The following is a 15,193-nucleotide window of genomic DNA, read 5'->3' on the forward strand; positions in this document are numbered from 1 at the left end:
TGAGCCTCGGCGCCAATCTCACAACCCCGATTTGCCCAGCTTGAAAGCGGTTAAAAGTGGCCCCCAAACAGGCCAGGTACAGTACAGTAATGGTAACTGGTAACCAAGTCAACAAATTGCTCAGCACCAAGAATCTCCCAAGAATCTTCCAAGATGCCCAGTGGTGCCTGCCAAGCAACACGCCCAGAAGCATACGTAGGTTACGTACCTGGCATGGATGGACAGGGGGATACATATGCTCGAAAAAGTCAAACGGTGTACATCATTGTCCTGTTCTGCAAAGATTACATGCACATCAACGTTGCTCCCTTTCCTGTCTTCCCAGCCCAGGAAAGAGCAGTGTCGCTCAGGAACGAGCATCCGTCGATCCAGTCCAACTGGAACCTTGTCCTGTCAGTACGTCGTGCTCTGGGCCAGTCGGCGCTCGGCTGGGGAGAGGCATCCACTTTGAAGCTAAGGGAGCTACGGAGCTAACGTAGCGAGCGAATGAGCTACCGTGGAGCAACTTTCTTGTTGATCGCCTGAGCACGCAGTCAGGGGGTTTAAAACATCCTGAAGTTTAACCATTTTTCTTCGACAGTAGCACTGGAGTGTACTCCACGAGGGCAGTATCCAGATTTAATGATATGGTAAACAACCGTACTGTTGGCCAGCAACCACCGCTATGTTTCCAGAAGGAATGCAAGGATATCTAGTAAAGATTGTCTATTTACTCTTCTAGGGATGGCTTGTTTATTCTTAAGTCCAGGAATGTGTCACCCCGCCATCGCAACGTCAGAGGCAAGGGGACGAGCCCCAAATACTCCCAAGTCTTCAGTTGATACGATAAGATTGAATCAAGTCATATTCGTGGTGCAATACCAAAATGTGACCCCACCACGGAATCCATACCCTACTCAATGCCTTCATCTGGTATTCTCAACGTGCCTCGCCGATGATTTATTTTTCAGATGAAGGCCCCCAGCGTGGCGTCCCACACGTGCATACTCTCGACGCCGTATCACGTACAGTCTGTACCTCTGTATCGTTCACGGTAGCGCCGAAGCATGATGTATCCCATGGCTTGAAGCTTCCCCGTCCTTTGTCCGTTTACTCCGTTGGGCTGTGCCCGATTCCCGCTTACAGACTAGTGCTGCCCCAGTTGACCACGAAATAAGCCCGCCACCACGCGTGTTGGCGAGTCAGTTGGGAGATTACTTTACGCGAGGCGAGTTTAAGGGACGAAGGTTGCTTTTTTTTGGGATCACGTTTCTACATTCTACTGTACAGACGGGTGTGGAAGAATGGGCTACTTGCTCTTCACTAAGGAATTCATTTTTCTACTTGGTGGGTTGTCCAGGGGATGCTTTGGTATGGTTGTACATACACATGTAAATATGAACAGTAACTAGCGATCTGAGGCTCGTGCTACGCTTACTAGCAGCAGCCATGCAAATTTCCCCCCTTATCTTAAGCCCCGAGCCCCGTGAACGAGGCTCCGGGTGGGGTTCTTCATTTCGCGAATGCGCGACAAAGATTGGGCGGAGGCTGGGGTTGGCTCGGTCCGGCTAATTACGTGACACTGTACAGACCATCTGTCCTATGCAGACCTCTTCTACATGGACCTTTCGGATCTTGGGCTCGGACCTTGCTCTAGTGGGGAATAGTCATGAAAATACTCTGGAGGTTGAGGTAGTCAAGCACCAGGTGACAGAGTTTAGATCAATTCCATGGTATAAACATGAATCACCAGTTTATCGTGCACGTGTACACAAATGGCTGTTTTCTCTATGCAGCATCATCCTGATGATGATAGAAAACAGACATTTCAAGACACAGCGGGGGGCAAGAAGCTAGGATCAATATTTAAGATCCATGGGAATGTATTCACGAACCATCCGCCACGTATCCGTGCTTTCATCTCGCTCGTTTCGCCAGAATCCCAAAAAAGTCCGATCAGGACGGAGGTTCCATTTCGCCATGACTTCTTCAGTGATGTCAGGTGGAAGCCCCCTCTCTGGTTGGAAAACATCAAAATGTCCAATGCGCGCTTCTTCCGGGATCGAATGAGTTAATGGGGTATTAGCACCAAACTCTGTAGACTCGGGAGATACGCTCGAGACTGGGCTACTGCTAGAGACCGGACTGTATTGATAGCCAATAAGTGATTCCGTAGTCGAGAAATGCGCCGTTTCTGGATTGGTGCTCATCACCTCCCCATTCATTTCTTCCAGCAGCATGATCCTTTCTCCGAAGGTGACGGCAGACATACAGCTGTAAAAACCCTGTACTCGCGGGGATCGGAGCATGAGGGCCAGTGCCTCGCGTCGGATTGTAGGATCTCGACATCTTAGACAGGTGAACCATAGTGCAACAGCCGGGTTAATGTCAAATGTGAATGGTGGCTGTGTACCATCTGGCCGCATTGACGCATCAAGGGCGATACGAGACTGCTCCACGATTGTCTGGAACTTCGGTAGAAACGCGTCGGTGATGACTTCTGATGAAGATGCGGAAACCTCTAGCATGATAAAGAGCGCTTCGTAAATGGCAGAGAAAAGCGCGATAGTGCCAACATCATCTGATGTCATAGCATCGGTGCCACGTATTGATTCCACCAGGTTTATGAAGGCAGTATGCCAGTCTCTCAACTGAACTGACAGATCGGCTTGTAGATCCAACAGATCCTGGGGTATACGAGGGTCACCAGGGCTCAGGAGATGTTCGCCACAGGCATGTTGAAAGAATTGAATCTCCGCGCCTAACCGGGTGATGTCCGCCCGAGCAGACCTTAGGGAAACGAATTTTTGTGTCGGTTTCCGTTTGAGGCCTCGCAAGAGAAGACCGATCTGTGGCCGAGAAAAGGTGAATCCAATCAGACCCAGGCGAATAAAGATAGGGACAATTGTGTCTTCCAGCAAGGCTGCTTTGGCCGCTGTCACCAGCCCGCTGGCTATCTGGGCACGTAAAGCGAGAATCAAATGTACACCCTGCAATAAAGTTGTATAGCTTCGTCCACGCCACCTTGAAGGGCTTCAATGCAGATGAAAAGCACACAGCTAATCAGTCCAACAAAGGTATCCACACTGCCGCGTTCAATTTGCTGACGAACAGCAGAGACCGAGCGCGAGTACCAGCCTAGCGCGTCTCGGTGATTTTGAGTCCGGTCTGGATTTGAAATCGGCTCGGGACTCTCAAATAGAGCACTGACGGAGATGATCGCATCCCATACGGCTGGTTCACTCCGGCATACTTGCGGGACAATGGTGCGCCAGAAGTCAACATCCAGCCCACCTCCAACTGCTGATGCGGCGTTCTGAAAGTAATAGGCAAATGCGCGCCGTTCTCGCCACATCGTGTTTGGCGATAGCGAGAGTGCATTGGTGATCATTGGCTGCGTCGAGGACACAGTAGAAAATTTACTGGACTTTCTACCATCGTACTCGCATTTGCGGCCTGTACTGGTGCATCGGACACAGTGAGGCTTTTCCTCTCCGCATTTGACTCTTCGGATTCTAGCACAAAATTAGTACCACCGCTGTAGTAGATGAATGACTTGAACTCACTTGCATGTTGTGCATCCCGACTTGGATCGTAAAAGCCCAGTTGTAATGCCCTTGAGATTGGCTGATGAGCGACCCGGCATTTTGGCAGATCCTATGCTAGCGGGGCTTCAAGGTCGCCGTTGCGGCCATGAAGCCGTATGACGAGATCAGTGGGATGAAATGAGTCCCGGAATTGGAAAAGAAAAGACCGATATGTCGAGCAGAAGAGTATTCTGCATATTCTGGGAGAGAATACGTGAGGAAAGTAGTGCTGAAAGGGGATGAAGGGATCTTGGGGGCGACGCTAGCGATTACACATCGAAGATCGTGCGACGATTGGCGGAGACTCGTCCTATTGGGGGATATATCACGTGATATTTGGGAGTATACATGTGAACCAACCTCAACACAAGGGACACATATTAGCGATACAGAGAATTTAAGAGTCAATTTAACATAAATAGGACTATCAAAGCCATTCAGAGCCTAAAGCCTCCAGTTTTGCCATGGAATATTTAAAAGGGTATTGGAAATCCAAGGCAAATACTTCGCCGAGTACATCCGTCTCGAAAAAGCTGTAGTCCAAAAATACAAATCATTCAGGAGGAACATTGATTTGGAAATCAAGAAGAACGCCATATTATATTATACATGTACATGAATTTTCATTACCGGGTAAGCCACCTGTCCATCCTTTTTGCCATCTCCACACAGCGCTCATCGACATACCTCGTATACAAGTGTGCCGCATTCAAATTGATCGCGGACATGATCAGATATCCAACCAACCACGTAAATGCAAAAGGTATGGTGAATTTACTGGCATTCTCTGTGCCAGGATATGGCTCCCTAGTGGCAATGTACCACAAAAGGTTTCTCACAGGGTCACGCACAAGGTGATAAACAGATTGGTGCACGAGGTAGAGCGAGAAGGAGATTTTGCCCAAATATTGCATCGGCTTTGAGCTTAAAGGCCGTTGTAGATGGGGTAATTGACTTATGGCATACACCACAAGCACGGAGCCTGCTGTCTTCCAACACTTGCTAAGCACTGCCCAGTCATTCTCCCAGCGCGATGATTCGACCAGTTTGAGGAATAGGTAACCGGGTGGTAATTCACCGTCGTCGCTTAGACATAGTAGGTAAATCCCGAAAATAAAACAGGTATAACTCCAGATCGCGGAGAAGTTGATGGACTTCAAGTTTGACGGCCATCCACTCAGAGAGTGATAGGGCAATTTGGATTCTTGGTCTGTTGCATGTGCTCCTGAGATAAGTCGCATCTCAGCCAGGTACAGACCAGCCAAGAAGCCAAAGACATCCCAGAGACCAAAGTAGAACCAGTAACTCATTAGACATCCTAGCGCTATGCGTCGGAGCTGTGGCCGCCAGAATGCCAGTCCCAAGACCGTGATGTAGACGATACAGGAGCCCCGGAATTCCATAGGCATCGTCCAAAGTTGGCCATTCAAGCCAGGATTGCCCTGGAAATTGATGATGTTCGTGATGTCGAGCATATAGCGAAAGACATAGGTAATGTGTAACCATGGTGCAGTCCACGGCTTCCTGCCCCAGACAACCTCATCCCCAAAGTTCCATTGATAAATGTTACAAAAGTAAAGAAATTGCGAGATGACAGCGATTACAAAAACTGGCAAATAGATGCGGAAAATGCGTCTGCTCACTGCAGAAGACAGACGCCGCACGAAATCACTGTCGTTGCTATTTCGAAGTCGAAGAAGGTTAATCGAGATCGCATAGCCCGAGATCACGAGGAACAACGGGACCATAGCATGTGCGGCGAAAAGGAGGCGAATCGGAGGCAGTTGAATAAGCCTCCGATTTTCTTCAGGTGGATCAGCCCAGAACGAGAGAAAGGCATTGTCCAAGACGCCGCCCATAAAATAGTGATCCGTCGCGACGATCGCCGCAGCGATGCCTCGAAGGCCATCGAGCCAGGTGGTGCGATCCATGGCCCTTGGGATGAAGGATGAAAAAGGGACATCCCAATCGATTGTTTGATGGATAGCGGGATCGAATGTAACAATGTCAGATGATCCACAAGACTTATTTTGGGGGCCGTTAACTATCGAGCTAGCGTTGTCTTAGCGGGCCCAATTTTTCTTAAACAGGGACCTATTCCGCACAAATTCGACAGAATAGACCCCACTACTCGGCACATCCTTCAGTCATGGAACCGTGGTATAGAGTTACATGTGTGCTACCGTAGTTAGGCATCTGAGTACGATTTTCTTCTGCAAACGCAAGCCTCAGGGCCAACGGTCATCATGATTTAAACTCTGAGACATGGTAATGGGCTGACAAGATTGAGGCTTGTGGCGGCTTATTATTATTCTGATGATCCTCTTATGTACATTATTACACCCCCAACTTGGTCTCTTGGTCATTCTTGGCATGCCCAGTTTTCAATCCGACGTGGCAACCATCCGCTGACCCAAGGCAGGCTAGTTTGCCGCCTAGAGTCACCTTCCGGAATGCCGTTGCCCAATAGAACCATGCTGTCCATCTTACAGCGGTCCTCGTAGAAGGACCACTGTACACAATCAGCCCACGATATGCAGGCAGCCTCGCATGCGTCCACGGACTTCCAGGCGCTGCGCCATGTCTCAGTAGATTTGACCGTGCTTGGTGGCTCGGCACTTGCAGCAATGCTGGACTTAATCTCATACTTGCCAGACCAGTTATCCCACCACTCTGCACGAGAGTGCAGATACGGGGCGACCAGCGCCTCGTAGATATCGCGATATCTCAAAGGGCCCTAGTGAAGATTAGCGGTGTGATCCTGCAGCTGAGTACGATGAGGCTCGATAGTGCTTACCTTTTCAAAGTCCCAAGACTGCTCGAGATCGTAGAATCTGGCCACGTCCTTTCCGTGCGTGTGGTGCCAGCTATACACCGGCTTGCACCAGTTGGCGGGCTCATACCACGTTGACCAGTGAGATTCAGGGTTGAACCCATATCGGAAACGATCATCGTCAGTAGTCTCTCCAAATTGCACACCATATTCATGCAGAACATGGCCAAGGATGTGATCTCCACAGCCATGCTCTTCGGTGAATTCTTCAAACTTCTCCATGATACGCGGGTCTTTGCCGAAGCTCTTCTCCCAAGCGCCCCGGGATAGCGCAAAACCAGAGCCACCGTGAGCAAAGTAGTCACCATGGATCCAAGCCAGACTTCCCAGATACCATGGGTCCTTGTGTTCGAAATTCTCCAAGTGACGGAGGAGATTAGGAAGAAAGATGTAGGAGTCGTCTTCCATAAAGATATACCATTTGGCATTGGGCTTGTTACGCCCCGCATGCTGAATTATCGGCAAAAACTTGTATTTATCGAGCTTCCATCCTCCAGGAGGCCCAGCTGCGTCGCCGGGCATGTTGGACATCTCGGCATAGTTCTGACGCGATTCGTAGTCTTCCTGTTGGAGGTATGGCTGGAAAGTCTTCGAGTTGCGCACTTTCTCAGAGGTGTTGGCAAGAATGTCGATGATTTCCCATTGTCCGATAGTCTCTGGATAATCAGAATAAAGGAGAATATTGTTCGAGTTGATGCGATTAGGCGAGAACGAGGTCGCCATGTGAATAGGCACGCGCTTCCACAAAACGGTAGCACCGGTCTTGAACATGAGAATCACATCGTCGGTCGTAAGGCCTTTCGGCTCGTGAAGCGAATGACTTGAAGGAGAAGATGAAATCGGCGTTTTAGTGGAAGGAACGGGAGAGGGGGTGATATGGTGAACGGGCTGGTCAACAGCTTCGTCCGTATAGTTGGTGATAACACTAGCATCTAGAGTTTCCGTGCGTGAAGATTCAACGAATGTATTTGGAACGGCAGCTGCGGGGATTTCGCCCAATGGGCCCTGGCGATCCAGTTCAAAATGATAGACAAAGATAAAAAACGTCAACAGCATAATCCCCACGGGGACTATGCGGTTGTCCTTGTAGAATGGCTGGCGCATCATTGCAGATGAAGAAGACGCTCCGCCATCACAGTCACATTTTCCAACATTGATCGGAATGTCGGCATCTCTCCTTTTTAACCAAAAAACTTCGGTCAGCTAAAAAAAATCCGCAAAGCCTCGACCGTCCCAGACTGGATTTGATAGTCATCTTGCCAAGGCCCCACCGGGCTTCTTCCGCAGGCTCCATGTGATGTAACTCCACCTAAGCCCACAATTTGAACTCTCCATTGTCTTGGAGAGTTTCTCAACTGGGAAGGCTTCTAGGCCTCTTTGGAGATAGCGTTGACTCCTACCGAAGATGCGGCTCGGAGAGCGAGATTTCATTTGCTGGCACGAACCTTTACGAGGATAGTCTCAAAGTCCGTCGGCAGGGCCGGAAAACCCCTGATTGAGTGCGAGTTCAAGTCTTGAAAATTTGAACCAGGCTACTAGCACGCCGAGTCTGACTTGAGTCAGACTCCAAGGTCGTGGAGGGGAATTACACCCCAAACTACTAATTTGACACCACACACCCTGTGATCAGTTTAGCGTCGTAATTGTATTACTCTCATCTAATACCCCTTGACGATTGCAAGACTTCTCCTACTACCTACCTCTCTCCTATTATACCGCGTATAATGTCTTCTAATGCACCCTTTAATGATCCTATATTTTCACTACTAAGAGAATAAACCTAATAAGGAAACTAATACCATTCGAGTTTACTATAGAAATCGCCGAATCTCCCTCTAACCTAGGTAAACCATCTATATTATATCCGTCGGGATACCCATATATAATCGATCTATCTTCCTATTGATTTGACATTTGGTTTGGCAGTTGATTGTGAGGCATTTTGCTACGAACCTACTACCTCGAATAACTAGGAAGGGTAAATTTAACCTAAGCGAATATGCCCGTATAGCGAATAAGCAGTATACTAGGAGATAGGTATACAGTAGTAGAAATCTTGCAGTCGTCAAAGGGGGTAGGCGGGTATTAGATGGTCGTAATACAATTACAAGGCTACACTAATTATAGTGTGGTGTCGAATTGGTAATTTTGGGTGTCGTTTTAGCAATTCCCCGTCTTAGAGCCTCAATTCCGCGGTTTTATTTTTGGACTGAAAAAGTGGACGGGGCACTGGCGTTGGCGGACGCCTCCAAAAAATAACTTATCCACACTCGTTCTTCTTGATCTGATTTTCTTTCTGAAGATTTCTTCCCCAGGTCCCTCGTTTCTTCTTTTTCGACTATTATTATCTTCTTTAGTTCTTAATCTTCACTTGTCACTCGTTACTACTCGCCCTGAGTAAGTGCCATTATAATGGACTCATTCAACGAAAAGAACCTGTATTCCGGGCTCTCCATGTTCCAACAAAGGGGTCCCGATGTCTCTCGCTTGCGCCAGTTTCTTAACTTTTTAGGTTGCATTATTGTGATCCCTATTTACTCGTTTATCACCGGTTATACACGACACCCGTTGACATTAGATATCTTGCTGACGATCTTCGCGGCGGAATACAATCGCTTTGCAAATGAGAGCCGGAGGCGGCGCTTGAAGTCCCCGTCACAAGCTGTTCAAGACCTGGAGAAAGCCAGCTACCTGCTTACGAACACCGAAAAAGCTACAGAATGCATGGCTGCAATTGTCGGATATCGTGAAGACCCAGACCTGTTTGCTCGTGCTTTAGACAGCTACAAAACTGCAGCTGAATGTCGCTTCGTCCTTGTGGGCGTCGATGGCGATGACACTCCGGACATGGAAATGGTTCGCGTTTTTCAACAAGTAAGCAAACCCATGATAATCTGACAGAATTGCACTGACATGATATCCAGGTATTCCCAGAAAAATCAGCCGTCATTCAAATTGAAGAGCCCCTGGGCGAAGTTGCCATGAAAACTTTTGAGAAGCTCTCGAAGGTCGATGGTAATGCCCAAGCTCCCCAGGTCTATATGGAAGCTACCATTGCCCACTGTTGCCAGCTCGCACGCGAGATTCTAGCTGAATATGACCTTGATCTCGGTGGAGCCGGTGGCGTCACAAGACTGTGTCTATTCCAGCCCCATCTACACAAGAAGGGAATCATGTTCTCGGCTTTCATTTTTTCCATCGTGATATCCGAGATGCTCGGCATCGAGTACCTGTGGTCCTCTGACTCTGACACTATCATCATGCCTGACTCACTGCGGAGTACCATTGAAACCATTGCCGGCGACCCTCATGTCGGTGGAGGCAGCTCGGGCTTGATTGTGCACAATGAAAATGACACAACCACAACCAAACTGGGCAGTGTGGTCTACTGGTCTGAGCTTTACATGACCCGGTCAACCTCAACTGCCTCTGGAACCAGTGACTGTCAGTCAGGTCCCAGTACAGCATTCCGAGTCTGCGCTCTCCCAGCCGTCTTGTATCCCTGGTATACGCAGACTGTCCTGGGACATCGAATGGTCGTCAACGAGGATCGCCACCTCACTACTAATCTTCTCATGCGCGGATGGACCGTTACGTATGTGTCTGATACCTTGACTGCAACTGACACGCCGACAACTTTGAGCCGCTGGATCATGCAACAAGTCCGCTGGAGCCGAGCTGGTCATATCGAGTCCTTCCAGCAACCTCAGATCTACGTCCTCAATAACCCGCTCTTCTTCTGGGCTGCCATCAAGCGAGAGGCCGGACCTTTACTTGGCTTTGGCTATATCCTCTACTACCTCATTACTGGTCGCTGCTTTGCTTATTTCAACTGGTACGACGTTGGCATTCGTATCGTCTACACATTGCTGTACAACTTCTTCCGCAACCCAGATAGAGGACCGACCAATTATTGGCTCTGGATTGGACCAGGTCTTTTGTTCTACAACATCCCCCTCCCTATGATTCATCTTTGGAGCTTGATCACGGTGTTCCAAGATGGTTGGGGTACGTCTATGCGATCAACTAGCGAATTGTCCAAGAGAGGACAGGCATGGAAACGCTGGAATGACCTGGGATTCTTTGTTGTATGGATGGGCATCGTCGGTGGTACTCTGGCGAGAATGTTCGCCAATATGGCTGGGTGGAATGATACCAGTATATACCAGGCCATCGTGCTGGGGATGGCTGTCCCATTTGCGGTATCGTTCTACGGATTGGTGATACGTGAATGATTGGGAGAGATGGAATTGAGACTTATGGGAACGCCTCCGCTAAGACTACATAATCTCGCTATCTTAATGCTCATAGAAAACTAGAATGATGATTTCTATATTTGCTTTTGCTGGATACCTAATACATCATTTGAGATCAAGTAACTGATCCGAAAGGTGATCACTACGGATGATTCCTACCTATCTGCTTCTACTGTATTGGGAAGAAATCCGTGTATCCCGTAAGCTCAAGGAACAAATGCTCCCGAATTGATCATAATTATTCTGTGCTTCGTATAGATAGTAGATGGTATGCTTTTCGTTGCACGCTTCACCAGCCAGGAGGAATCCAATAATCCTTCCAATCGCCATAGTCTGCATCCTGAAATTTATCAATATTTCCCTTCACACCATTCTTCCCAACTTTCCAAACACCACTCTCCACCAATTCCCGCCACCGATCCATCAGTCTCTCAAACCTCTGGGCCCGCCATTCACCCCCAAACGGGCGGTAACAGCCATGCTGGAAGAGCTCTGACACCGAGCCCGGGGACACAAAACTTCCATCGCTTCTCCTGGCCCCTCGGCTATCCCAGTTATCTGGGCGTAAGTTGTAAGGCAGTAAAAGACGGAACCCTTCTTCTGCAACTTCGTAACCGACTAGCCAGGAAGATTCGGAGTATAGCCCCACAGGAACGCGATCACGATCGGTATAGGGAACTGGGTCGTGAGCGGTAAAGAATAACCATCTTATCTCTTTATTGAAGTTGATCGTGCGTTTGCCGCTCGCGAAGATCAACACCGGGGGTACGACCGTGCCTGATTCAGGGTCACGAGGAAGACCAGTGAACTTCTGGCGCGCTACAAACGCCGCTGCATCGTGCGGTACTTCCAAACCCGGTGCAATGAATTTGAAGCGAGGCATTTTCACCCTGGTCAGAAGCGAGCGAATGAAACAATTCTCTGGAATGGATGCTGCATCCAACTCTGCATCCGTCAGAAGAGGGAGTTCTCGGGAGACCGAGAGATGTGACCCGGGAGGCATCCTGGCCTCAATTGCAGCGGAGAGTCGATCCATGGCCTCCACGGCGCTGTCGACTTGAGCAGGACTGTAGGATTGCCATACCCACGATCCAAGCCGTGCATTGGACGGTGGATATTCCTTCTCTGGCGAACTGGCAGTGACCTTGCCAATGCGAAGCATGTGTATCCAGTTGGTCAGCATCGTTTCGAGGGGGAACCACATGTCTAGATGCTCGTGGATGGGGGCGATGCTTTCAAGATTCTCGATCGCGATGGGCATCGCTACTTGATTTCGCTTTTGATCAATTACAAGGCCAATGTTATGCGAGCCGATTTCGGACCAGGAGATATGCAAAATAACGAAATGCTCTTTCTTGGCTGAGTTGTTGTCTTCAAACGGGTAGAAGTACTCGTCTGCTGGGTGTATAACCACGTCGGACACCCAGTAAAACAATCCTCCTCCAGGAGTCGGTAGAATAATAGATTGCAGGAAATATATCAATCCAGGATTGAGACGGTTCATGGGGACTTGTCCCTCGTAGCGCTCCAATTCAAAAAAGGAAGGCTGGCTCAACAATTCGTGAAGATCTTCCACTCCCCGTTCGTGGTGGGCCATCCATCCAAACGCGACGAGATAGTTGTGCAGTCTTGCACAGCGCTCATGATCAAAGGTGCCATCTGTACGCGCCGGGTTGGACTCTGATACAAGAGCGTCATCGATGTCTAGTAGTCGCTGCGGAGTAGTGGTCAAGAGAAGGGAGCTTCTGTTATTAGCCAGAATGAATTCTCCGGGATCGTCGTTCTCTCGAGAGATAAGGAGCCAACCCAGCAAAGCGATGAGGACTGGCACCAACCATGTCCTTGGTGAAAGTGACATGCTGGGTATCTTTCACATATTGAGGGCTTGTGTTTGTGACTTGAGTTAGGTATGATAGATACGACTGGATATATGGATGGGCACCCAGCTCACGCGTACCCAAAAAAAGTTCACACGGACCCAAAAAATTCTGACTAATTTTGGGTACCCATGAGGTACCCGACCTCGCACGTACCCAAACCTCTAGATTATATAATATTTTTTAATGCAGAAAATTTTTTAAACACCTTATTTTACCCCTTTTCAAGATTGTTACCAAGTATCGAATTCCACAAGATGTCGGCGTCTTTACTCTCGCCATCGCTATTCGAGGATTCCGATTCTGACATATTTATCTCTACGCAATCTACTACTAGTACTGCATTAGAGATTAATCAAATTCTTTATAATCTTCCATCTGTGAGTGATCGTTTTATAAATAAGAGCATACATAAATCTTATATTTTATATCAGCGACAACGATCGGCCTCTGAAACTTCAGTGTACCAAGATTGCACTAATACATATGAGTTATCTGATGTCGATTCTTGTGAGGATAATGAGGAAAATACTAGCTCTCTATGTTCTACACCTTTTACGGAACGAAACCAAACAGGTATAGAAACAGACGGGACCCAAGTAAGCATTAGCTCTAGAGATGCTGTGATCGCCTACGAAGTTCAGGAGCACCTTATCCTCCCAGAGTATCCTGATACAGACAAGAATGGTATTTTACATATCATTCATGCCTCCAAAAATCCACTTGAAAATGTGGAAGACACCGTTACTGCTGTCAACCAAGCTACTTCACAGCTTATGTCGTCGGTATGTTCGATATAATCCTAGCATATGTCTAGCATATGCTTAGCATATATGATAACTAATTATCCTAGGTTCAATTCTCGATTAAACAACTCAAATCGGCCAAGAAAATCTTCACGAAACTCCTCCAGAAAGACTCTAAAGACAAAGAATCAAGATCATGGCATCGATCCTTTCAATGTACAGGGATTCAACATTGCCACCAAGCTCATCCTGATCTTATTACCCCGTCTGAAAGCTATAACCGTGTTAAACCAACACTTTTCCGCGAACTTCAGGCTCTTGCTGCAAAGCCTGTGTATCACACTATTGCGCAGGAAATCCAGGAGCGAACTAGAGAGTAAGATATATCCCTCCCTAGCTTTAACCTCTATTAAGCTTACGCTTAAGATAGATTTTACTTCGGATTTCTCAAGACGTGGGATATAGAAGGGCCATGTATTTATGCACCTAGTGAGCGGACATGCAGAGGTCAAAAGCCAACAGTGTGGCTTCGAGATGGAGTAAGTGCATATTATTATCATGTACTAAATATTTGTTAACTATAAGTAGTTCACCTTTATTGGGTGTCCGAACGCGCAGGTCGGATCCCAGCGTTGGCACTACTGTCAGCACGTTCCACGAAGTGCTGCAAGGATAGACACCGCGTTTCTAAAGCTTCTTTGCGATAAGGATGGCTTACGAGATACTGGATATGGAACCAAGAACTGTTACTTCGTGGAGCATCGTTCAGCTAGACGTCGCCACTGTGGTATGTTTTACACTAGATATGCTCTGGATATGCTGAACATATGCTAACCCTGTCCTAGACTCAATTCATGCAGATGGTGTTGGTCAGCTGATATATAGTGTTTGCTCTGTGAAGATTGACCTTTATATCCCCTGCGTATGGGATCGTTTTCCTTTTTTCCTTCTCGTTTGTCGAGGATCTCATTCACATGCGCCGCCACCGCCTACAAAGCTACCACATGATATTGGTCAAGAAATCATTGACGCAATCAACACGCAGGATATCCTAGGATTAACTGCACGTAAATTGATGGTCTCACCTACTTTTGCGAAGATTATACGTCAACATGGTGATTCTGCGCTTCGATATATCCACAAGAGCTTACACATTGAGGATAGAGTAACTGCTTTGATTCATAAGCAGAGACTACTATATTATCCAGAAGGGACGAATCTTGCTGGGGTATGGCGTGAATACCAGTTTGATCTAACTAAACACGTGGATGATCAATGGATTCGTGAAGTCTATTTCTTTGACGAGAATCGGGAGCATTATCTGATCATATGCTGCACATACGAACAAGCTAAGCTTTTTCAGAGTGTACGACATCTGGAAATGGATCTTGCTTTCAAGATGGTTCAGGGAGCAACCAAGCTTTTCACAATTTCAGGGTGGAATGAACAGGTAAAGAGTAAGATTTTCTGGTGTTCTATATATGCTAAACATATGCTAACCATATGCTGACTCTCAGGGTTAAATACCTATGTCTATGCTTTCATGAATCTCGAAACTCGAGTAGCTTATCGGGTTCTTTTTGAGAAAATCTTCAAGATTCTTGGGGATGTTGGACGAAAACCAATTAGATGGGCGTATCAGCTTGGAAGGGATGATTCTTGTGAGGGAATTCGGACGGTTACTGTTGACATGTGTAAGAAGCAAGCACCTGGTACGCTTCCCATATGCTTAACATATGCCTGAATTATACTCACTTTCTATTTTCATTTAGGGCTTGGAGATTATCTTGCTGGCCTAGATCCTCGTTGGACATGGTCAGAACATCTGCAAAATATATTGATCCTATGCCAAACGCACGTTAAGCGAGCCTTTCGGAAAAGGTTTCCTGGTCACGAAGCTACTACGTCTATTGAT

The 15,193-nt window shown here is 47.6% G+C and overlaps 6 protein-coding genes across 6 annotated transcripts; 2 read left to right on the forward strand and 4 right to left on the reverse strand.

Annotated features, from left to right (window-relative positions):
- Window positions 1–153: 153 nt before the first annotated feature.
- On the forward strand, window positions 154–474 carry N7458_010266 (uncharacterized protein; the record flags this gene model as incomplete). Its single annotated transcript, XM_056913648.1, has 1 exon — window positions 154–474. The coding sequence occupies one exon, from the start codon at window positions 154–156 to the stop codon at window positions 472–474; it is 321 nt and encodes a 106-aa protein (XP_056762497.1).
- A 1,364-nt stretch (window positions 475–1,838) lies between these two features.
- On the reverse strand, window positions 1,839–3,334 carry N7458_010267 (uncharacterized protein; the record flags this gene model as incomplete). The annotated part of the gene is made up of 2 exons (XM_056913649.1): window positions 1,839–2,969; window positions 3,035–3,334. The coding sequence occupies 2 exons, from the start codon at window positions 3,332–3,334 to the stop codon at window positions 1,839–1,841; spliced, it is 1,431 nt and encodes a 476-aa protein (XP_056762498.1).
- An 858-nt stretch (window positions 3,335–4,192) lies between these two features.
- Window positions 4,193–5,497, reverse strand: N7458_010268 (acyltransferase family protein; the record flags this gene model as incomplete). Its single annotated transcript, XM_056913650.1, has 1 exon — window positions 4,193–5,497. One exon carries the CDS (start codon window positions 5,495–5,497, stop codon window positions 4,193–4,195), a length of 1,305 nt encoding a protein of 434 aa, XP_056762499.1.
- Window positions 5,498–5,928: 431 nt separating this feature from the next.
- On the reverse strand, window positions 5,929–7,503 carry N7458_010269 (uncharacterized protein; the record flags this gene model as incomplete). The annotated part of the gene is made up of 2 exons (XM_056913651.1): window positions 5,929–6,303; window positions 6,364–7,503. 2 exons carry the CDS (start codon window positions 7,501–7,503, stop codon window positions 5,929–5,931), a joined length of 1,515 nt encoding a protein of 504 aa, XP_056762500.1.
- Window positions 7,504–8,811: 1,308 nt separating this feature from the next.
- N7458_010270 (uncharacterized protein) lies at window positions 8,812–10,634 on the forward strand (the record flags this gene model as incomplete). Its single annotated transcript, XM_056913652.1, has 2 exons — window positions 8,812–9,273; window positions 9,324–10,634. The coding sequence occupies 2 exons, from the start codon at window positions 8,812–8,814 to the stop codon at window positions 10,632–10,634; spliced, it is 1,773 nt and encodes a 590-aa protein (XP_056762501.1).
- A 310-nt stretch (window positions 10,635–10,944) lies between these two features.
- On the reverse strand, window positions 10,945–12,513 carry N7458_010271 (uncharacterized protein; the record flags this gene model as incomplete). The annotated part of the gene is made up of 1 exon (XM_056913653.1): window positions 10,945–12,513. One exon carries the CDS (start codon window positions 12,511–12,513, stop codon window positions 10,945–10,947), a length of 1,569 nt encoding a protein of 522 aa, XP_056762502.1.
- Window positions 12,514–15,193: the final 2,680 nt, after the last annotated feature.

Source organism: Penicillium daleae, assembly GCF_028827525.1.
Source record: "Penicillium daleae strain IBT 16125 chromosome Unknown utg000008l_segment0_segment0, whole genome shotgun sequence".
NCBI classification, from domain to species: Eukaryota; Fungi; Ascomycota; class Eurotiomycetes; order Eurotiales; family Aspergillaceae; genus Penicillium; species Penicillium daleae.